The sequence below is a fragment of the Calonectris borealis genome, chromosome 3, assembly GCF_964195595.1.
Source record: "Calonectris borealis chromosome 3, bCalBor7.hap1.2, whole genome shotgun sequence".
NCBI lineage: Eukaryota > Metazoa > Chordata > Aves > Procellariiformes > Procellariidae > Calonectris > Calonectris borealis.
Genome location: NC_134314.1, coordinates 53,065,804 through 53,089,000, shown reverse-complemented (window position 1 = coordinate 53,089,000; position 23,197 = coordinate 53,065,804). Strand labels below are relative to the sequence as shown.

Sequence of the window (23,197 nt, the reverse complement as noted above, 5' to 3'; positions counted from 1 at the left end):
ATGGCAGTAAAGGAAGGTGATGCATGTCCTGCAGTTTTCCTGTGCTACTCTGGACCTTTTACGTTGCCTTTGTTCTGGAATAAATCAGAACTTGGCAGGTTGGTCCAGCCCCACAGAAGGATCAGTGGGTTTGATGAGAACATTCCCTTGTCTCTGCAACATGCAACAGCTCGGCAAGGCCTGGGATCCCGTTCTAGTCAGTGTTTGATGACTCAACCTCTCTGTAAGACCATCTGTCTTATTTTAATATGAAGATGTATATATCCTTCAGAGCTTAAATTCTTGGCCCTCCTAGATTATGAACATGCCAGAGCCAGCAGAAAACTGATATAACACATTATTTTAAACACACTTAAAAATTACGTGCCATAGATTAAGGCCATAGACTTCTCCACTCTGCACAAATTGAACTTAGAAAGTGTCTCGAGTACCATTTAGTTTGGTCCCTTGCATTCAAACCAGCCACAGCTTCTTTCAAAAGAACTAGGATAGACTTATTTCTGAGGCTCTTCTGGTGGTTCCAAACCTGGAACAAACCGTTCAAATCCTGTTCCTTTTGGTCACGGTTGCAGGTCAGAGGACTGGTATCCTCTGCGGTGCCGCCTGTGGGACTTGGCCGAGAGGGGCTGCTCCTTTCCAGCTATTGCCAGCTTGAGTTTCTGGTATGCAGGGATTCAGTGCTGATACAGGTCTGGCTGAGAGGGTCGCTGGTGCCCAAATAATTTTAACGTGGAAGGAAGGAAAAGAACTAATTCTAAAAGCAAAGGATATGATTTTGACTTGTTGTTCAAACTATGCAAACAGTAAGATAACATTGTGTAACGTTTTGATGTTACAAAACCCAGCTGTGGTTGGAAGGAAATTTCTTGAGTTTTTGGAAAAAACGCTGTGGGTGGCACAGGTACTGGAAAGGATTAAAAATAAAATAGCAAAGCAAAGGTAGCTACCTTTGGAAAAACTGCGCCTGCTGCTATTTTATTCCATCAGGTATCTCATGTTAAAAGTACTTTCAAGCAGTATTGGCTACATTAATGAGTAGTTCCATGAAGGAGTAGAGCAGTGGAACCTGCGTGCCCTGTGTATTTCTGTCTTGGGATTGATTAACTTTGACTTGGAAAGTAAAACTCTAATTGAAGCTTATCTTGAAACTGGAGTAGTTTATTAAAGTCCTTTTCTTGTGTAGAGAATAACTGCAGAATAAGAGCTTTGTCTTTTTTCACTAGGAAGCTTTTATACAGGCTAAGTTTATCAGGAATGTAACACACTGCCCCACTTAAATCCACTCAACTTATTTACCTTATTTTTCCAAGTGCCACCACCTACGAGTAGAAGTTAATTAGCAGGATTGAAGCCCGAGCTGTATAGTCAAGCTGTTGACCTCTGCCCAGTTCACGGTGGGCGATGCCTGACGGCCAGGCACCAGCAGCAAAACGAGCAGTCTGGCAGCGGCCGGAGGGGCTGCAGCAGCAAAGGGAGCTGCTCTGGGTCCCTCCCTCCATGTTGGGGAAAAGCTTGGTGCTGGTAGGGCTGTGCCTGTTCTGCTGATACAACACTGAGGACTTAGTAGTCCCAAGTGATTTATGCCTTGCTTGTGTTAAGTTCAAAATAATCGGTTTTGCTTTTTCACGTGTAATCTAGATATGCAAGAACTGCACGGGCTGCTTTGATCGACAGATCCAGTGTGTCTCCCTCAACTGTCCAGTACTTTTCAAGCTCTCCAGAGTAAGCAGAGAACTGTCCAAGGCGCCGTATCTTCGCCAGCTACTTGACCAGTTTTAAACCGTGTTACAGGATTCCAGGTGCTATTTTTTTTTTCTTCAGTGTTTACCACACTAAGACTATTGTGCATGGTGCTTTTTCAATTCTCATCTAGTCCAGGATTTCCATTTTAACTGTTGGGTTTATTATCTGAAGAATAATGAACACTTATCCTAACTAAATTAAAAAAAAATACATTTGTTGATCTATGAATAGCTCACTTTTTAAGATGTACAAATTTCTTCTTTCTTTCATGTTTCTAACATACTGTTTTATAATGCTGATGTTGAAATAGCTATGTGTAACATCTTGTAAATCCATTTCAAAGTAGAAGTCAAGTTTACTTCCTGGAGGAAGGAGCACTGAAAACCTCTTGAAACGATAAAACCATTAGTGTGTGTTCTTGAACTGTCAGTATCAAGACGTGTTACTTATATATTATCCATTCACTTTATAATTTTGTCTGCGAAATATTTTGTAAATACACTTTTTTACTTTTCAAACAACTGAGTAAAATAATGTGCAATGACTTTTATACAGATAATTTTAAAGTTGGTTGGTATATCTCCTCCTAAGTTTTGCTTGATTCCAAGTAGATTGTTATTTTGATCAGACTGTGCAAGCAGTAGTATCATGTGTAGCATTTTGAAACATTATTTTCTAAAAATTGCTGTCTTGCTTTAGCTATTAATGGGGCATTGTGAGGAACTGTGCAAAGACATTTTTGTTACAAACCTGTGGGACTGTTGCAATATTTTAAATATAAAATTTTATTCCATTTTTGCTTGTTTTGTATAGACATTTCTATTGCTTCTAAATATGCTTAAAATATTTTCTTTCCTTATGTACTGTACAGTTAAATCTTATTTGCCACCATCTTGACAAAATGTGTATTTAGAATATTTGTATAACTGTATAAAATGGAAAAGGAATTATGTGGTCAGTGCATTGTTTTCTAAACTGGAAATCATTTTGTTTTAGAAGTTAATAATGGAAACCATATTAAAGTTGAATAAAATGATATGGTAAAAATTATGTGCTTTTTTTATATTTACCCTCAATTGCAGACACCTTTGTTTCCCTTGTTTGGCACACACATGGTAATGTAAACAAGACTGTTCAGATAAGAGTTAAGAAGCCGCAATTCAGTTTCCAGCGTAAGCTTTGGGATCTTAAAACCTCGATGTCGGTTTTTGGAGGCCTTCCCCAAACCAGAAGAGAAACATTTCCAGTTTTCCATTAGTCAAAACAGGAGTAAGTTTTAAATTTAGAAGTCCGGAGTAGCTTTGAAAAATAGAACAAAACTTTATTTACATCAAGGAACCTGAGTGCCTTCTCCAGTTAAGAATTTATTACATTCAAGATACAAGTCAGTCTATTAAATTATACAGTACAATGTAAACCCACACCAAGCAGAATAAAAACTATTAAATATATAATAGAACATCCACAGATTGCAATGTGTGTTTATGCAAAGTAACTAAAAAAAACCATCAAGGCACAAAACTTTGCCTACTCTTGCATTCTAGCATTGGTCACGTAGAGAATGAAAGTGCAAATGCCAGGACTAATGTGTTAGTGCTTGCGGTACAATCCAGCATTTGGCACTGCTTCAGGGATAAATAAAAATACTAAGTGATGCCTAACTGCAAGAGGTTCCCTTTAACACTGGAGTAAACAGGCAGGTGCTCATCTTCAACCCGGTCCTGGCTTTACGGACAAAAATAGGATTCTTAAGAGATTCAAGTATCTAATCTAATCCATGGACCACAGTTCTTGTCCTCAACACAGAGATGACTTTTCTAGCATAAGCAAGGCAATAGTAAAGTAATATGGTTTACTTCCAAGTAAACATGTAACTTTAAGTGTTTAAGCTTTCTGGAGGATCTTTAACTTAAAAGGCACTGTAAATAGATCCTCGCTGTAACTGTATATGCCAGGAAGCAATGTACTTTGGAAGGAAATTTAAACATGTAAAAACTAACATTCATCGTTTAAAAAGAAGCCTCGAGGAACACCAAAATCCAAGAACTAGGAAAGCTACAGCCTTGAACATCAAGGATGTCTGGAACTGCTGTGAGCTGGACTCATCGTTGGAAATGTCCTAGATCTGTTTTAATCTTAAATTGCTTTAAACATTTTATGAAGGGCAGCCCCTGCTATTAAAAGCATGCTTTTAGGGGATAAGGAGAACAAGTTCCATTTCAAGTTTGAGGCCAGAATGAAAACATTGAAGGCTCTAAGTGCTCGCTAAGATGACTCAAAATTTAGACGTCATCAAGACAGAGGCCTCCATGTATCAATCGGACGCGATGCTACATGGTACCGCTCAAGGTAACTATGTGAGTTCCACTCTCTTCCTGCCACGGCGTTTTGGATGCTTTGCTCTCACCTTGGCATTCCAGGCTGTTGCTCCATTCCCACTACACAGGCCTCTTGTAAGGGGGAAAATGGGGATGAATTCAAGTGACACACGCAGGAATTAATACAGCCAGGTAAAAAAAAAAAAAAATCTTTGTTTTGCACAGTATTTTTCCATTTGTTGGGAAGACATTAGTCAGAAACACAAATAAGTGTTGATTATGCAAGACATGTAAACTATTTTACGTGCAGGACATTCCAATTTGGAATTTCATTCCAAAATTAGCATATGAATTGGGGATTATTTAAAATCTTCCTGGTTGCCAGGTGTGTTTCTTAAACTAATTTTCTACTGGCAACATGATCTCAGGTATGGGGAAACTTTTTTACGTTGCCGTCAATCCAGGGAAAGCCTGTGGGCCGCAGTTACAGCGGGGAGCTGCCGCAGAACCACTTCCCCATCGGCTGTTGTTCGTCCTGCACCGAACCCAGTTTCTGCCAAGGGAAACCCGTGACCTGCCGGGGCCGGGAACTCCCGCCGAAGCGGTTATCGCCCCCCCATCATGCACCAGCGGGGTCTGTCCCCCCATCAGGTAACACCCCACTTGCTGCGCGCACACAGCGGTTACGTGGCGCGCAGGAGGGAAAAGGGAGGAAGGGAAGTTGAAGAAACGCAGGCTGAATCTGCGCTCACTGAAGTCGCCCCCTCTGCCACACCACCCCATTTGTTACCACGTGAGACTAACGGAACACAGACTTGCTCCTGTTGATCAAACGCCGTCACATCTACCTAGAACAGGACTTGGCCTGATACTTAAAAGCATTTACCATTACTTTAAGCAAAGAAGAGAACCCTTGTGTAGCAAGTGAAACGAGGCCGTATTAAAAGTGCAGGTTCATGCATTGCACTGGAAAAGCTGCCACGCAAGTGCGCGTACACGCGAGAAAAAAAAAATCAGGCAAAACCAATGGCAGACAGCAGAGGGAGAAGGAGGCCCTTCAACAAGCGAGATGCAAAAAACTTATGCATTTTCACTACAAGTTGATTCCTGCTTCTTACTAACTTCTCAGAAGAAAGGAAAAAGCCAGGAGGTTCCAGGTTGCACACTCAAGAGGATGAGAGGGAACAAAAACAGACCTGAAAATACACTGAACATCTAAGGTTCTGTGCTATGCTACATCTAGACCTCTTCTCTTAGTAAATTAAACTTCTCAGCAAGAAAAATACTCGTAACAGCGCAAAGTAAATACCCCAAACATGAGCACATTCTGATCACGCAGCCTTAAAAAAAACACACACTTAACCTACAAACTTGGGAGTTTCAAGTAGGCAAATTGCAAGACTACTGTTTCCAAGGCAGGTGTTTGCCATTCGCTGCTGCTCTCACTGGGGAGGGCTGGCATGACCCGTCCTTCCCTGGTCTTCCTGCTGAGCAGCAATGAACCCACAAATACAACCCCTGCTGCTCCCCTAGGAAGAGGGGAGCCTGTAAGGCAGCACCCGAAGAAACAAAATCCAAATGGCACCAGTCCAGCTGGCAAGGGGCAAGTGACGCTACTGTACGACCTGGGAGGATTGTCTCATCGGTAATTCCCTCTCATTCTCAAATTCTCATTTTAACACATCACTATCTTAAAGTCTTGGCACAGGAAGCCAGAAAAGTTGTTACAACCTTAATTTAAACAACTGGCTTAAAAATATCATCACAGCCATATGTCAATACCATATATTAAGTAATCTATTTATATATAACTTCATCATCTTCTTCATACATTTCTTGATTTCAGTGGTAGTGCAGTAATTAAAATCACAAGTACAATCACAAGTACTTTAGACTATTTAGATTTGTCACCACCGTTCAACTAGTAAATCAGAGTTAAGCATTCTAGCAGATTAATACGACCCATTTTGCCCCCCTTTGCTTTTAAACAACCCAAAGGCATGGTTTCACTCCTAAAAATTAATTTTTTCTCGTCTTAGTGACAGAAGCAGAAAACTATATATTTTGCCAAAAGGCTATCTGATTTACAGCCACTGGGTGTCACCTGAAATTTGACTTGATTTCCTGATTTACGTCACATAAATTTTCAATGCAGCAGAAACCACCTTTCACGAGATAAGCAAGCTCAGTGTCACAGATAACATCTCCTCTCCTCTCACGTGAAAACATTTTGTGACCAAGCACCTCGGAACTGCACCCTCCACGCACCTCCAAAAAACTGAGTGGTCTGAGCAGTCCCGTCCTTTCCTAGTTAGTTCTTTTTACAGCATATATTACTTAAATGCATGCCTCACGTTTAGAAAACGTCTCTTACGTTTTAACATTTTCGGTATAGCCTATACATTTTATCACGTTACCCCATTCACGTCATGGTGGACTTCCCCACTCCGAGACACATCGCTGCAGACTGAAAACGAAAGAGGAGAAAGGGCCGGACAAAGAAACGAACGCGCTGAGCTCTGCACCACTGTAAAAGGATTCTTGAACCACTTCTACAATTCAATTGCATTTCCCTTTTTAAAAAAAAGTCAGCTTTTACTTTAATCATTCTTCTCCCGGTCAACATTCACGTTTTTTCTCCCAGGGGAGCCACCAGCAGCCACTGGAGAATCGCGCAATACATCGTCCAGATGGGGCTGGAGAGAGACTTTGGCTGGAGCGTCCCTGGGTATCTTACGGGAGGTCTCTATCACAGAGTTTCTCAGCGTGTCATTCATTTCTATGACCTCAAAGTCTGCTTCGTTCCACTCTCCCGCATCCTCCTCATCCTCTTCATCCTCATTAAGCCCCGAGTTTGACAACAAAGCTTTCCGGTCCTCGCTCTCACTCATTTCTTTCAAGTCGCTCTCACCGGGAGAGTTGGCCAATTTGTACATCAGAGGGAAGAGTATAACTGTCACTGCAGAAGTCACCACGGCAGTGTACATAACCACAGGAACGTGGTGAAACCTTCCTTGAAGATACCCCACCACGGCAGGGATGCACATCTCGCCCAGCGCGGCGCCGATCACAAACAGAGAAGCCGATTTTCCTTGCACGACCGTGTACTGTTCTACCCAGGAAATGCCGCTGGGAAAGATGGTAGCCATTGACGCTCCGTAGGCAGCGGTTCCAACCCACAGGGAGGCTGGGTACCTCGCGAAGAAGGCCAAGAGGGAAGAGGAGACGGCAGAGCCTGTGATACTCAGCAGGATCATGGTGCCAGGGTACAAGCAAGCAGCACAGAATATTGCCACTCCCCTGCAAGCGGCAAACGCGCCCCAGAAGACAGAATTCAAAGCGGCTGCTTCGTTTTCTTTCATCTCGGCAAAGACCTTTGCGAAAGTAAATATGTAAGAGCCGTAAGTGACCTCCGCTCCCACGTAGCAGAAGAAGAATACGAACAGGAGAATAATAAGGGCATAGTGGTATTTGGCAAACATGCATTTCGGCAGAGAAGCCTTTGATTTGTCTCGAGCTGAGCTGCCCTTTGAATACAAAATAAAAAAGAAGAAAGAAACAAACAGAAGATAGGTCCCTATGACAACATAGGACCACAAAAAATCTGCACCAAGATGGTGTTTCAGTGCTGACGCAGCTGATGCAGCTGATGCTGTCGGCACAGACCTTGGGTCAGACTGGTTTGTCTTTTCAGCTACTGGAAGGTCTTTAGATTCGGAGCCTCCCAAGGCCATTTTAGCCAGGATTGGAGCCACAAACGCACCGACAGCAAAACTGAAGTGCAAGGCCTGCATATGTGGCCCAGCCTCTGCTCCCCAGGTGTTCAGTGCCAGTACATTGCCGCCTGCAGATCGGAGAGAGGAGGATTCAGTCATTTTAGTCTGAAACCAGATACTGGTTTAAAAAAAAAAAAAATAAAAAAAAGAAGACAAAAAAACCCAAACCGTAGCCTGTATTATTAATTCAATTTGCAATAATACCAGGTTTAGCAAATACAATGTGCAAAACTGTAGTTAACTGAAATTCTGCCTGTAAGCACCTAAATCCACATGATTATTTGAGCTTTAGGAGGGTATTCACAGCAGTCAAAATGAAGAGCCACACACTGGCTTAATCCAGCAACAATGGCTGTACTTTATTACCCTACTTGACAATTTGCAGCATTTTTCTGCCTTTTTTCAAAAGAGCAAGTTTAACTGCTTCTCATTTCTGTAAGTTTTAAAAGCAACAATGCATAACCTAAGAATCAGAGGCCTCATTAAACAACATCCCACGAAATATCAAGAATCGCTTGCTTCTCATGGGCTGGGACTACCCCAACTGCGTTCAAATGACTTTCCAGAAGCGGAAAGGTTTACAATAATACCGCTGCAGAGACCAAACTACAACACCCTCAGATCAACAATAATGCTAGAAAATACGATCTCAGAGAGACATTTTTAGGTAGTCCCTGAGAAGAATGCAGGAAAATAAGAACAGTAACTAAACTCCTGTGCTACAGTATAGCAACCCTTGTCACGCAGCACTAACACTCTTGCAAATTAATTCAGTTACACTCTTGCTCTTAGTTTCTCCTGCTGGGAAGTCTCCCTGCCTCAAGGTCTGTCTTCCAAGCAGCACACCCACCCACTGAAGGCATTTTTACAATAAGCCAACAGGATTTTCCCATACAAAGAATTTTTAAACTAAGTGCCACCTCTGCACTCAGGTTATTTAGCATAACCTGTGCCATGCAAAACCATCTTTTTCACTACTGGATCCTGTATCACGCTCTCTTCAGTGTTAACAGAGCTCCCTCAAGCTCCGCAGAATTAGGGCAGATGGCTCACATGTGCAGCCATCACTCCTCTGTGTTGCCTACCAGCCAAGCCACCGAAACCAGGGCCTGGCTGGGATGCTTCCAGAGCTGTTTGGATAGCTAGGCTAATTCATTAGCCAGCTCTTACTCAGAAATAAGCCTGCCATACCTTGCTGGCTAGTAAGTAACCACAGGCTCCCTCAGTAAGCCAGGAAGGTCGGCACACTGCTGGCACGTCACTGGAGAGGTGCCAGGTGAGCGGCCGCCTGTTGCAGCTTCACCACCACCTTCTACAGCAACGCCAGAACACTCCACCGCCGGCGTATTTTTGGTTGTTTCCTGATCCCCATCTGCACGTGTGCCAGCGTTACCCACTCGTCTCTGAGCGTGCTTGGGTCTCTTGCCATGGCCTCGCCCCCTGATCCAAACTGCCTGCTACCGCCAGCCATCACTAACGCACTCTCTCTAAGCCGTGCCCAATGGACTGACTTCTGTGGGAATTTCTTCGTCATACCTCGGGTGTAACTGATCTTTCCAACCGCACCTGTAGACATTTGCTCTGCAACTTCACCGGTACATCTTTCTCCAATAAGGAGCCTCTACTAAGAAATTGGTTTTCAACAGGTTTCCGGCAAGTGTTTTTTCCAGGCCATGTGCAGTATGCACATGCCACAGACTTACAATTTGCGGTATAGAATAAATTTGTATTCCCCAACACCAAAGCGATGCTGGCCAAGGGCAGCAAATATTCCTTAATTCAGAGAGATGGATGACACGGTGATGTAAGCGAGCTATGGCAGTAAATGTCTGCTGTGACTCCCCAAACGCCACCTGGCCGGGTTTAGGTGGCCAACTCTCTCCAACACACTCTCAAACACCAGGGCTTGCTCAGGACTAACCTAGTTCCAGCTGGCACTAATGAACAGTAATCCACCTAGCTTCCTGTAGATGAGTAATTTAAAGAAAACACTGTTTAAAGAGCACCTGACACTTCCTTTACATCTGTAATCGCCCACTGAAATGCATATTGATCTTCTCCAGGAAGCAAGAGATACCCAGCTCCCCAAGCCCCTAAGGAGGAAGGTCTGTTAACAGAGACACAAACACTGGAAGTCTCAGGACCGGAATAATGCAAGAATCCCGGCCAGGTAAAACAGCTCCCCTCTTTTAATTCAAGACGTGTCACATGAAATACCATCAACAGTTTTGGGGAGCTTGAAGTTTCCAATTAGTTCAGTGAAGAAACTGTCGGACCACGTGGTCCCTTACCTGTGTCTAGAATTCCCATGGAAGCTCCAATAACTGACATCAAGACAGTTAACAGCAGCGATTTCTTACACCAGGGTATCCCATAAAGACCGACCGTTGTTCCAAACATGGATAATGCTGGAAAGGTTAAAAAAAAAAAAACAAAAAACCCACATACTACGGTTTCCATTTAAACTACAACACATACAGAAGACCAAGAAAAACAAATACATTCATAATTATTACAGTTACAAATAATCCTAATAAGTGATATAACCTAACTACCTCAATTCATGATTAGCAGAAGCAGCTAGAAAGTGCAACAGAATCATTTTTCACTTGGAAAAAAGGAATTTCGTCAGAATATAAACACTACAGGAAAAACCTGTTTTGCTAAAGCTTTGTTTGCAAAGGGAGTAGCATCTGCTGCTAGAACACTAATAAGTCGCCTTCTGCAAACTTTTGATTTAGAAGTGCTATTTCAGTATCTTCTGGAAACTTCTGATCCAGAAATGTTACTGTACCACAAAATAAGTAAAATGTGGTTTTGATCAGTATGAAGTTTTCCCTCTGAGAACTACAGAGTATTAAATTTGGCTCCATTTTAAAAGAACCCAAATCACTAAACTCTTAAAATCCTATAAAGTGATTGCACCTTGGCCAACCAGCAACCTCCATATAAAAATGCTGACTTTCGTTTATATTCTGTTCTCACACGAGGGATGTATTCCAAGGGATTTCTGGAATTTTAAGAGACAGAACTACAAAATTTTCTCATCATAGATTTAGCAGGAATTCATTAACTGTATTAGTTCTGCTATTATTAACCACACTTACAACATGCCATTTCAAAAAATATTTTTTAGCAGATGGAAATATTTTTTATTGCAATTTAGAACGAAGTTCAGCAGTTAAATTCTGTGCTTATAATCACCTTCATAACGAAATAATCTGCAATTAATATCTTGAATATACAGTATGAGGTTTTTAGAAAGCTTGTACCAGTTTAGACATCTCTACTCTTTTTCAAATTAATGCTTGACCATAGGTGGGGCAGATACTTAAAGATCAATGGGGATTGATGTAATTAAGAACTTTTAGGTTAATTCCAAACAGAAACAACAACAAAGGAAAAAATAAATATCCAGAACCCTAGAGGCCTAGTGAGATACTTGGAATACATGCCTCAAAACATCTTTCAAGGCTAGCGTGCTGAGCTGCATAGACAAAAAGCTAAGGATGGGGTGCGTTAAGTACAGCTTCTCAGATGCCCCACTCACAGCTGAAAAGTAACTTCTCAGCAAGCTCTCAGTTGTCCACGTCAGCTCTTCACCTGAAGATTGGTACTTAAAAGCTTCCTTGACAAAGACAGATTATGTCTTCATTTTTTTCTTTGTACAGTAGCAGAGTTTCAGCAGTTGAAAGATGGGAGGTAAAACTACACGAGCCAAAATCTCTTACGGGCAGCCTTCAGATGATAGAAGTGAGAGAAGATTCAGCAGTTCAAATTGTGGTTTTGCCGTAAGCGCTACCAAATTGGAAAGGATTAGGAGATGAATCACTTTCCAAGCACTGTTAACAGACAGCTATCTTTTCTGATTCTTCAGGAAAAGAAGTAAATACTAAACTATTTCAAGTTAACACTCACTTCCACAGGTGTATTAATTCCATTATGGAAGGCACAGTCTCAAATGGCAGACACAGACAGCTCTGACCTTGTCCGATGTACAAGGAGGCTAAAGGAAACCCACTTTACAGGTGTTCTAGAGGAGAGGAATAAAGAACAGGGAGGACACCAAATAAAGACATCTTAGAACAAGAGCAAGTAAGAACTGATCCAGGAAGATGAAGACAAGAAGAGGGGGGAAAAAGAGAGAAGAGACAGACAGGCATTATGATATGACTACTCCTGATAGCAGGAGACGGGTAAGAAGAGGCTTTGTTCAAACACTAGCAATGGAAAATGGATCTTCTCATATTCTCTGAATTGACCCTGTGATTACAGCACGGTCCTCAGGGGAGGCACAGTTCTGTCTGAATCTCCCCGAGTAAAAGTATGCGGGGAGAAAGAAAAGAGCGAGCCCCAGTATATCTGCTTTAGTCCCTACTTACAGCACCAAGACACATACTGCCATTACTGCACTTGAAAGAAAAAAAGACAGGGCTTCCACTATTTTAGGTGTGCTCTGAGAATCTCTACCTGAACGAGACACTGACACAACTCTGAAAGGAGCACCTCGTTTCTGGATGCTGAGCGTGGCTCTTGGCGACCTGACGGCCGAGCAGCCCCGCTCTGCCAGGACGAAGCCAGTGCTGTGCTCCTACAGGAGAGAGTTTCCACGTCTTCAGAAAACTGGTAAGATCGTAAACTGCGGGTCCTATAGATTTTAAACATTTTCATAGCTAGGCAACAACTGAGCAGCAAGTTTCCACCATCACAAGTGGTATTTAATGTTTTTCCACTTCAAATAAGTTCTAATTTGATTAAGGCCCTCCAGTCAAAATCTCGGTACTTTTGTCTGGTATATGAAAATGTACGGTTCTGCTAACTTTCAAGAAAGGGAAGGGTTTTACAAAACCCTCTCCCCACAGAATTGTACCCGCAGCAGGACTGCTGGAGGTTTTCGCTGTGTGCAAATGAAAGTCAAAACACAGCTTCCCTTGTTTTGTTTATGCATTTCATACAGTGACATTATAGAAGCCCGTACGTTCCAAGAGGATGTATGCTAAGCATATTACTTGATACAAAGGAAAAAAAAAACCCAGCTGCACTTTTTTTGTCCAAACCAAAGGCACCTTTCGGTCAATTCAAACAGGTTTTGCCAGTTCAAAACCAGTTACCACTATTAATATGCCCAGCGAGCCCAACCACTTGGAAATAGCGCTGCACAGCAGTAATGCCCGGAGACGCACGGTGTCAGAAAACGAGCAAGCAGAGCGCGGCGGCAGCGGTGCGGGGGTTTGCGGGGAACAGCACCACCTGCCACCGGCCCTCCCGACTTCCACGTCTCGACACCGCCAGCCGCACTCGGCACTCGCCAGATGAGCTCCCTGGCGGGCTGCGCCAGCCAAGGGGGTGGCGAGAGCTGACCCCGGCGGTTTCCGAGGGAGCCATTTCCCCCGGGGCCACCGGCGGCACCGCGGCGGCGGCGGGGCGGGGGGGCCCGGCACTCACCGAGGAGGAGGTGGGCGTTCATGCAATCGAAGAGCACCCCCCCGAGCACCGACCCGCCCAGGTAGCCCAGGGACCGTCCCACGAAGATGTAGGAGATGTCGCTGACGTTCTTGTGGACGTTGGCAGCCAGGTTTTGGAAGGTGGGCCCCAGCACCGCGATGCTCATCCCCTGCAACACATTTTAAGGGGGGGGGTGTGACCTCCCGCGCCGCCTTCCCCCGCCGGCGGCGGTTCGCGGCCCCGGCCGGGCCGAGAGGCGGCTGAGCGGCTCAGGGCCCGCCGGCGGCCGGAGGGGAAGGGGCCGCAGGTGCCCGCCCGCCCCCCGCGCTCACCAGCCCCAGGAACGCCGCGCACAGCGCCCCGGAGATACACCACCGCAGCGCGGCTCCCTCCCCTCCCCGGCCGTATCGCCAGCCGCCACCGCCGACCACGGCCACCTCCGCCTGCGGCGCGGCGGGGAGGCGCGGCCCCGCCGCCGCCTCCCCCGAGGCGGCGAACCGGACGTGCTTCTTTCGCTCGGCGCCGGCCATCGCTCCTCGCGCCGCGGCGCCGGCACCAACGGCCGCAGCGGCCTGCGGGACCGCCGGCCCCGCCCCCTCGCATGGCGGCGCCGGGGGGGACTACAGTTCCCGGCGTGCCCCGCGCCGCGCCGCCGGGCGGGGGGGTGTCGGCTGCGACAGTGCGAGGCCCCGCCCACAGCCGTTGCGGCGGAGGCGGGCCCGTGGGGAAGATGGCGGCGGCTCCGCATCCGCCGCCGGCAGGTTTGCCTGGCTTTGAACGGTTTTCCAGCGCCCGCCGCCTCGGGCCGGGTTTTTAACACCGGTGTCACTGGGGCAATCCACAGCCGAGCGCGCACACCGCAAGCAGCTACGGCCTCGCGCCTCGGCGGGCAGGCCGGCAGCAGGCCCGGCTCCCGGCGCGGCCTGCGAAGGCGGGGGAAGCTGCGACGCTTGCAGTTACCCGCGTGGGCTTGCCCGCTGCTCTGCAACGCCGCTTCGTTAAAGCTTGGCTTCCTTTCTCGCGCTTTACGCGCATGGTAGAATCAGAACTCAGTGAACACTGCAGGTAATTTTTTTTTCTAAAAGTAATTTTTTATATTTTTGTGACAGAATCTCCCTAACATTAAGCCAGTTTGCTCTCGCTGCATTCCTTGTACCCACTGAGTCAGACACAAAGCAGGTGCGCTTTTCCCACCCCCATCCCCCCCTCCAAATCTGTGTTACTGCATAACTAAAACTGCGCTGGACATTTCAGACAAAGGTCTTTGTCTTCTACATTGCACCTAGCACGTCACACTCACAAAGCTTGCCAAGACCAGAGTTGTTGGGTCTCCTCTTTGCTTACATTAAAACACTCTCACATAAATTTCTACTACTTGCCAAGAGTAGTTCACAGGCTTCTCAAAGTGTTTCATTTCAGAAATAGCTACTCTCTGTAAGAAAGGTTTACCGTTTAGAGTACTTGTTATTTTTAAACCTGACAATTCCCAGTTGGATTTTTTTTTTTTTTTTTTACTTGCTTTGTTTTCCAAGTTGTTCAGAAGAGAAATATATACTAGAATGTAACAGCCACTGTACATTGCAGCAACCTAATCCTGTTTCTCCTGGCACTGGTTAGCATGTTGCAGGTACAGCTCCAGTTCAGGATAACCTGAGGGAATAGATGTATGCATTAAAAAAAAAAAAACACATGGAAGATGATCGATAACATTTAAATCTGATTGTTCATAGCCATGTTAATACCTTTGCAACAAGTGCAAAGTCTTGCTATCAGATATCTGCAGCACACTGCTGAGCTTCTGTTCATGGGTATTTAAAAATAAAATAATTTAAAATATAACAGTATTTCTTTTCTGAAAATCATACACAAGTCAAACCATATTTCTAGATGTTAGTATTTTGCCTTGTTAATTAGCTTTCATGATAAATGCTGGTATAAAAATAGCTTCCTGAAAAAGGTACAAAAGTATTTGAAATGTATTCCATAGGCTTCTCCTCATTTGTTTTACATACCTACAAAGAGGTTTTGTACCTTGAGAGTGTACTAAACCTCAGGCTCTTACAAAGGTTTCAGGCATCTTTTTCAAATTTTAATTTGAAACACAAGCAGTCTACAGAATAGCCCCAGGTGGAATGGGAATGTTTCCCCCTTACCATCAGATACATTTATTAAAGAAAAGGACACATCTGGCCCTACTACAAAGGAAAGGTGAATGAACTCCTGTGATTTACAGAAGCTGTCAATGAGGAAACACTTCATACTGCCAAGGTAAATCAAGGTGAGACTGGTAGTAGGCCAGTAAATGATCAAAGGGCCACTGAATTACACTGGCAGTTCACGAAGCAAAACATACAGAATTCTTTTAAAACGCCACTGCAGTTTATTCAACAGTTTCCCTCCCGTCCTCAATTTTACTTCTGCCTTTTGTGAAAGTAACTGTTCTGTAAGTTTGATATTAAACCCCAGAATGGAAAATAGAGTAAATGATAAAATTTTCAGAAGCATGTAACTCTGGAAGTCAGTAGTTTACGTTTATAAACCATTGGTCTTAAAATGGATCATCAGTGCCATCAGAATGAAATGGGTTGCACCATATATTAATTTAGGAGCAAATGTAATGGGGACATTCCAATCAGAACACAGTGGTAATAAAAGCTGTAAAGGCTTTTGTATAAAAGTCTGCACATGAGATTCAGTAATTATCAGAATATAACACAAAATTAGTTTTAAAAAATGACAAGTTTTATGGGAGAACAAGACTAAAAATGATGCATACAGTAACAAATGGGGCACTTAAGAACTACCATCTTTATTCTGAATAATTTGAGATTGATCACAGTTACTTTAGCACCATGAAAAACATTAGACATCCATTTCTTACCCTTCTAACAAAGCAGAATTTTAAAGAATGGAGTTAAGGCTAGCAAAACATATATCCTTTAATATCAAAAACAACATACAAAATATGATGTCTATAAAGATACTTAAACATGTCAGTGTTATCAATATTAGCACACATTTTAGTATAAAATCACTCATTTAGCATACGCAGTTCTGAAACTTTAAAAATGTTGACACTATATATATATATAAAAAAGACTAAAAGGCATACTGAAAATGTGCCAGAGTTTACATGACTAGAAACTCACTGGCTGTCTGGAACTGTAATGGTGCTGTGCTTGTCAACAGTGAAACACACAAACGAAAAGAATTACTTCTTCCTCAGCTGTCTCCCACATTCCAGTGCTACAGCTCCCCTAGTTAAATGCAGATATGTTTGTGAATGTCCTTGTCAAAATACATTGTGTTTATATATTCGTACACACACACACACACACTCTTTTCGTATCAGAGCGTCAGTTCCAACAGAAGAGTTAAGATGCCTAAAAGTCAGCTTGCATAACGCTTCCAGCTCCCGGGAGGGGAATGGGGCCCCAAACAAGGCAGCACCTCTGCTCCCACCTCTGCTCCCTGCCCAGAGGGGATGGCCGAGCCCCTCCGCATGGGCTCCCGCACAGCAAGCAGCGAAGCAGGGAGCTGCCCCGTGCCATCGCAGTGAGAACCCAAGCTGCTTAAGCTAACCGGTAAGGATGGTCCTAAGGATAGTAGCGTCGATTCCCATCCTTAAGTACTTCCTTTGGGCCTGCAAGGAAGCATCTCCTGTCCCCTTGGCATGTACTATCTGATGCAAAAAACTGAGCACGGCATTTTTGCTTTAAAGTGGTAGTGTCCATTTTTTACATCACAAGCATGTGGTCAAAGCATTCATCTAGTATGTGCGATAACTGCCTTCAGCGCTCTTGTGAGTTGATTCAACCTCAGACCTCCCACTTCACCAAAACTTGCCTAGTCTATCGGGCTATGGCTATTCAAAGGTTAATGCAAGGAGGAAGTCTGAGAGAGGAAGGCTGAAAAGTACTATCCATATCCAATACGGTGTGCATCAGCTTTGACCATCAAGCATCTCCAAAGGGAAGGGGGGGAATGTATATGCCCAGACATCACACATGAAGAGCCAAAGGAAAAAAATGTCAGTTGTCTATCTCATCTGATACTGAATATACCCTGAAGGATGGCCACAGAATAGCTACGTCGTCTTTGACTCGAATAAGCAATTTAGGAATGTCCATAAATGGTTGCTGAAAGTAAACTTAGAAAAAAATTTTAAATGTTAATGCTGAACAGATACAGATCTGGATGAAAGAAATTCTAAGAGTATGTTAATTTGAAGTCTTGGTTTGAGACTTGTACAGGTCCTTTAACATGTAGCCAGAATAAATCCAACACCACCACTTTTTTTATTAATTATACATTGTATATTGTTGCATAGCTTAGATGTAAATAAGAACCTGAAGGGTTTTCATTATTTCAGACTCTTTGCTGAACAGATATATTAAGATTTACAGGGATCTTATACCTAATGAAAAGACATAAGTGTCAGCCATACATAAAACCAACCCCTTGCTCAAAATTAGTCTTGGTTTCAAGATCTGGTGTATTAAATTACAGCATCAAGTAGGACTGGAAATTTCACACTGCCATTTTAAGTCAACCTCTTTCTACCCAATTTCTTCTGAAGCTTACCCTGAGAACATTTAATGGAAAAAAAGACAATTGCTCTGTTTATAGGATGGGAGACCAATGTCTATGAAAAGTACTCCATGAACTGTTCTCAGGAGGGGGATACATCTGAATGATTCAAAGGTCTTCTTGAACTAAGCTAGTATTTTAATTCTAGAATCTACCCCCAACAAGATTAAATCTGGCATGAATTAGGTCAAAATATGAGCTCAGCAGGTTTCCCATGAACAGGTTTTCACACCTAAAATTAAATTTTGTTAAAAAAATTTACTTACATTTACTCAGTCAAAATAAAATTGAATATTCAGTGCTTTTCTCTCCTACTTTTCAGAATAGCAACCATTTCGACATTATTCAATCATTTTTTCATAAATGTACTAAATAGTTATTTGTGTTGGGTTTTTTTGTGGTGTGGGTTGGGCTGGGTTTTGTTTGTTTTGTTTTAAAGGGAGACAGCTAACCTAAATTTTAAAACCTCAGGACATATAGAATCCAGTATATCTCTAAGTTTCTCAGTGGTTAGCGTGCCTCATTTTAACTGCATCTTACCTAGCTTTAGGACACAATCTTCTTATGCTTATGTCCAATAAAGAGCATTTTCTATTGGACATTTTCCCCCATAGATACAAGCTAACAATAAAGATGCTAACAGAATTCTCATGCATTAATTTACTTTTTTTTTTTCCCTTTTCTGAAAAGTCATTTTTTTTTCTGAAGCCTTTTCAATTTTAGCATTGTTGTAAAACAAGCACTGGCATCAGAAATAGGTTCATTATTCCAACATCATCACACCAGCGTAGCTTCCTTATCCCTAACTCTGCTTCCCTCTTGTCTGACATCCTGTTCAGTAGCTGTTTTTAACATAGTAATCACTCCTAAACAATTATTCACTCATCGTACTCTCTTCCTGGAGTCTCTAGGTGTTTGGTTTTTTTAAATGCTGTCAGTCATATTTGCGAGCATAATTTACATTTTAGTTACTCAAATGTGAGAGTTTCAATTTTTATGTACAGATACATTTTTGAAGGGTATGGCAATAATTAATCCATACTATTGCTATACTATTTCTGTATCATTTCTGAAACTTAACAACAATTATTTTATATTCTCTCCCAGCTAATTTATATAGATTAATTATCTATATAAATAGAGCAAGTCAGGAAGATGCCACAATTGCATAAAGATGTCTTGTCACAATGATTTCAAATTGCATCAGTGCTAAAAAGCAGCCTGGTTTGTGGTTAAAAACTCAAAGCTAAAACACATGAAATGTAAGATCTGTGATGAATACTAATTTTTCATAACAAAGCAATAGGAAACAAGAGGCTTTTACCACACTTACTCAACACCTTTTGCATTGCCCAAATAGAAGATAATACTGAATAACCTGTTCTACAGAAATATGCTGGACAAGAACAGCATAGGCTGTTAACATCATTTTTGTAATGAAGGCAGCATTTCATAGTCATTTTAATTAACAATACTATGAATATTTTAATGAAATTTTTAGAAATACTTATGAGGTGCAGAAGCACAAGTCCCAGTGAACCTAGACAGACCTCTCTTTTACAGATTTGTTTGGGTTTTTTTCTCCACCTCCAACATACACCTCTGACATTTTAAGATTGAATTCTTTTAAACCTCACTCATGTAAAGCAGGGATTGAAATTCTGCAACAGAAAGGAGGTAGGAGCTTTGGTCTCAAATAATTAGGATGCTTTGCATGATTATATTTAAAGGACTTTTGTAAGTTGATAGATGTAAACATTCTATGCAATAGTATTGCTAATATAATGTTTTACATCAAAAATGCACATGGGCTTTCTGAGCAATTTACTACAACTCTGAAGAAAAATAATAAAAATAGAAAAGACAGTAAAGATTATAATTTTAAAACAGTATGCCTCCGTGGTTTATGTAAAGAACAGGTATTGTTACCAATTAAGAAAATGCACTTAAATGTGCATTTTGTCTTCAGATGACATTTAGTTTACTCTTTGCTATGACAGTTTTAAACAAAAAAAACAAAAATTATTGGTATTGAATGGACCTGAAATAAAGAATGATTAAGTATTCCACTGCATTGCTGATCCATATCCACAAATAAACAATGTACTTGGAAGTGTTTTATCATAAACTGAAGAGCAGTGTTTTCATCTCAAAGTATTATGCTTTCAAATATTTTTCAGAGAAAGAGGTTTTCAGAAATACCTGCTTGACAAACAGTGCATAATACCTAAGAATACATAAATAATAGGGCCGTATGTTTAGTACGTTAAGCAAAAAGTAGGACATGCAAAGACTTTTCTTTATATTTGAATAAAATATGGAGCTATATCCTACACACAATTGCACACAGCTATAAAGACCTATAATAAACCTGCATGTTCACTTAGTGCAAAAATCTTTAATTGCTGAATGTCGTTTTAATAGCTCGTGTATATTTCCACGTTAAAAACAACTTATTATTGCACTTAGAATGTATCTCTTAAAGCTGTCTTGTTTAAGAATAAGAAAAAGGACCTAACAAGCACAACAGAATAATTTGAAATTTAATCTAACTCACAATACCGCTCCAAAGTATTACTGTCAGTACAATTTCAAAACTATCAGCTATTCTGAGGTTTAGCTGAAAAAAACCACAAACATATACATTAATAGTATTGCCTTCACCAAATAAAATCTATCATTCAGCAGCTTTACTTCTGAATGTGTTTACACTCGGAGCTTAGTTTGTGCATATTCAAAACCTGTGCCCAAAAATTTCATCCTTAACATTCTTTGTTTGGGCTACTGTGAAAGTGTTTAAGCAAACTGAGCAGGCTGGAGAAAATAAAACAGATGTTTAGTAATTTGGCTTTCTAAGGCAAAATTATTTCAACAAGAGCTAAGGTAATCATCAAAAGGATACATTCATTATAAAAGGCTGTAAAACAGCATGAGAAACTTCAAAAAACAAATCAGTCGTAAGAGCTACTACATTTTCCAGTATAAACACCCACGGGCGTGCCTGCATTGGATAGATCATAAAAATTATTGAAGAATCCTGGGTCAGTGAACCAAAAACAGCTTTCACACTTCCAGAAAATAGGTTCTGATGAATTAGAAAAATACTCTCTTCACACACAAAATCACTATGCACGTACACACTAATGCTACAAGACTTCAAATACCTTGAAAACGTGGCTTGAAATCAAACTCAACGACTCATCAAGAAAAAGTTCAACGGTATAAAAGATTCTCATAGCAGTTTTGCAATTTGAGCAATAGTTCAAAACTTCTTCAGTGTCATATAGTATCTTCAGCCAAAAAGTACAAATCTAGCTTCAGTAGAATAAGGTCGGGCTGGTACAGGAAAAGAAAGCATCAAAAACCAGATTCCATTTCTTTGACTGGCTTTTCTGTAGTGTCCGACACCAAAGTGCTTTCGTTTTCCAGCATTTTTTCAGTAGTTTCTCCATCAACAGGTTTTGCTCTTTCTTTTAACTTCTGCCGTTCATGGACCCAGGGGATGAAACACAATATAGCTCCGCCAATAAGGGGAGGGACTCCAGCCAGGTAGAATGCTACATCATAGGTGCCGAGGTGATCACGCAGCAAACCTGGAAAGACCGAAAATTACCACTGATAAATAACGGGGCCTCAGGAATCTACAAAAACCATGTCTTTTCTTTGGATTCAGAAACTTGAGAGCTGGCACGGATTATTATAACCACTGATCTGACTATCTGATGGCCAAATATAGGTGTGTATATATAGGTAGAAAGGTATTCCAGAGTTGATTTAAAGACCCCAACTAATGAAGAACTCAGTATGTCACCACTCGACTGCTTAATTACCACCTATCATTAAATACACGAACTGTATTTCCTATTTGAAAGTTGCTCATTCCAGCTTCTCCAGCACTTGAATCTTGCAATGACTTGGAGAAATTCTCCCTCTCTTGGGAACAGTTGCCTTTTATCAAGGTGCCTCTTAATCCTATTCTAGATATACTGCATATATTGCATTCCTGGTAGCCTCTTACTAAAAAAGTGTGTGTTCCAAAAATTCACTCTAATTGCTCTCTCAAAACTCCTCCCATTCATCAAATTCTATTTAAGTATAATAGCTGTGATAGTGTATCCAGATCAGGAAGCACCTAGTCTATGCTGTACTAGCTTTAAAATTTCGTTCTTTATAATGTTGCATAGTTCAGTTACATCTTACTAAGTATCTTTCAGTAGCACTTACAAGACCTTAGGGTAAATTATGATTGAAAATCATCAGTAGTAAGGATTGTAGCTTAAGCTATTTCCACCTCCCAAAGAACTTGCAGTTTTCATCTTCAAAACCTGTACTTTGTCAAACAGTCTCCTATCAAAGAATAAAAAAAGCCAGTGTTCCTACTTATAAGCAGCAATTAAAGTGACTGGAGCTTTTATCCTCACAATTGTTTTTGCATGAGCAAATTTTGGAGTCCAATTAATTTTCAGATTCTAATTTGGAGTCCTTCTGTAATACAATCAACATATAAGCTGTCACCTCAACAGCATGGAAAATGTCAGGTCCTCAATCCAATTGGAAACCTATCTTTCTTTTAAGGAATGTTTTACATCTGCATAACAATAAAAAAGACTGAAGCAAACTTTAAAGAGTACAGTAAATTAATAACCCATGAGCAGCAGTTAAATTCACCATATACTCTGGAGCACGTACCGAGAAAACTTCCAATGTAAGTGCATATGATGTAGGAACAGAAAATATGGCCAAGAAATCATGCAACCGTAGAAACATATTTACAGCTACAGACCATATCTATACTTACCTGCAATGGGTGGACCAACTGTCATGGGAATTGACATGAGTCCTAGTAGAAATCCTATGGCCTGGGAGACATCCTGAGCCCCAACAAGCTCAAAGGCAATAGGAGCCATAATGCAAATGAAGCAGCCATCAAACAGGCCCATGAAGAGACAGACAGCAATGAGACCTCCAAAGACGTGGCACAGTGGAATCATCATAGACATCAGTCCAATAAAGAAGAATGAGGCCACCTAAACATGACCAAGGAAAAAATAAAAACAAGTTGCATCAAATCAGCAAAGATAAAGGGAACAGATGAGCTTTCTTGCATTTGTAGTGAATTAAGTTGTCTGCCTGTATTTCCTTTAAAATAAATATAAGCAGTCTCCATGGATTACCACCATTGGAAGTTACATACCAAGATAAAACAAACACATATAACTGTCATGACATGCAATCAAAGAAATCCCACTACCCAGTTCACAAGTTTTCAAGATGCATTTGTAATCAACTACCATGCAGTGATTATGTAAGGTCATTTCTCATGCA

At 41.8% G+C, this 23,197-nt stretch overlaps 3 protein-coding genes across 8 annotated transcripts in view; 1 reads left to right on the top strand and 2 right to left on the bottom strand.

Moving 5' to 3' along the window:
* Nucleotides 1–2,793, top strand: part of REV3L (REV3 like, DNA directed polymerase zeta catalytic subunit) — a 124,655-nt gene extending 121,862 nt beyond the window's left edge. For 4 of the 5 annotated variants that reach the window (XM_075145680.1, XM_075145683.1, XM_075145682.1 and 1 more), the window contains 2 exons: nt 573–689; nt 1,639–2,793. In XM_075145680.1, the coding sequence (XP_075001781.1) occupies nt 573–689; nt 1,639–1,779 (258 nt within the window). In that variant the 3' untranslated portion in view covers nt 1,780–2,793. The remainder of the gene's footprint in view (nt 1–572; nt 690–1,638) is intronic. The other variant, XM_075145681.1, reaches the window with a different exon arrangement.
* A 246-nt stretch (nt 2,794–3,039) lies between these two features.
* Nucleotides 3,040–13,851, bottom strand: SLC60A2 (solute carrier family 60 member 2). The gene is made up of 4 exons (XM_075145685.1): nt 13,615–13,851; nt 13,283–13,451; nt 10,129–10,245; nt 3,040–7,905 (listed from the first exon to the last, which is right to left on the bottom strand). Exons 1-4 carry the CDS (start codon nt 13,810–13,812, stop codon nt 6,662–6,664), a joined length of 1,728 nt encoding a protein of 575 aa, XP_075001786.1. The 5' UTR covers nt 13,813–13,851; the 3' UTR covers nt 3,040–6,661.
* Nucleotides 13,852–16,067: 2,216 nt separating this feature from the next.
* The window catches only part of SLC16A10 (solute carrier family 16 member 10), a 78,032-nt gene continuing 70,902 nt past the window's right edge, over nt 16,068–23,197 (bottom strand). For both annotated transcript variants that reach the window (XM_075145675.1, XM_075145676.1), the window contains 2 exons: nt 22,671–22,899; nt 16,068–21,465 (listed from right to left, as the gene is read on the bottom strand). In XM_075145675.1, the coding sequence (XP_075001776.1) occupies nt 21,230–21,465; nt 22,671–22,899 (465 nt within the window). In that variant the 3' untranslated portion in view covers nt 16,068–21,229. The remainder of the gene's footprint in view (nt 21,466–22,670; nt 22,900–23,197) is intronic.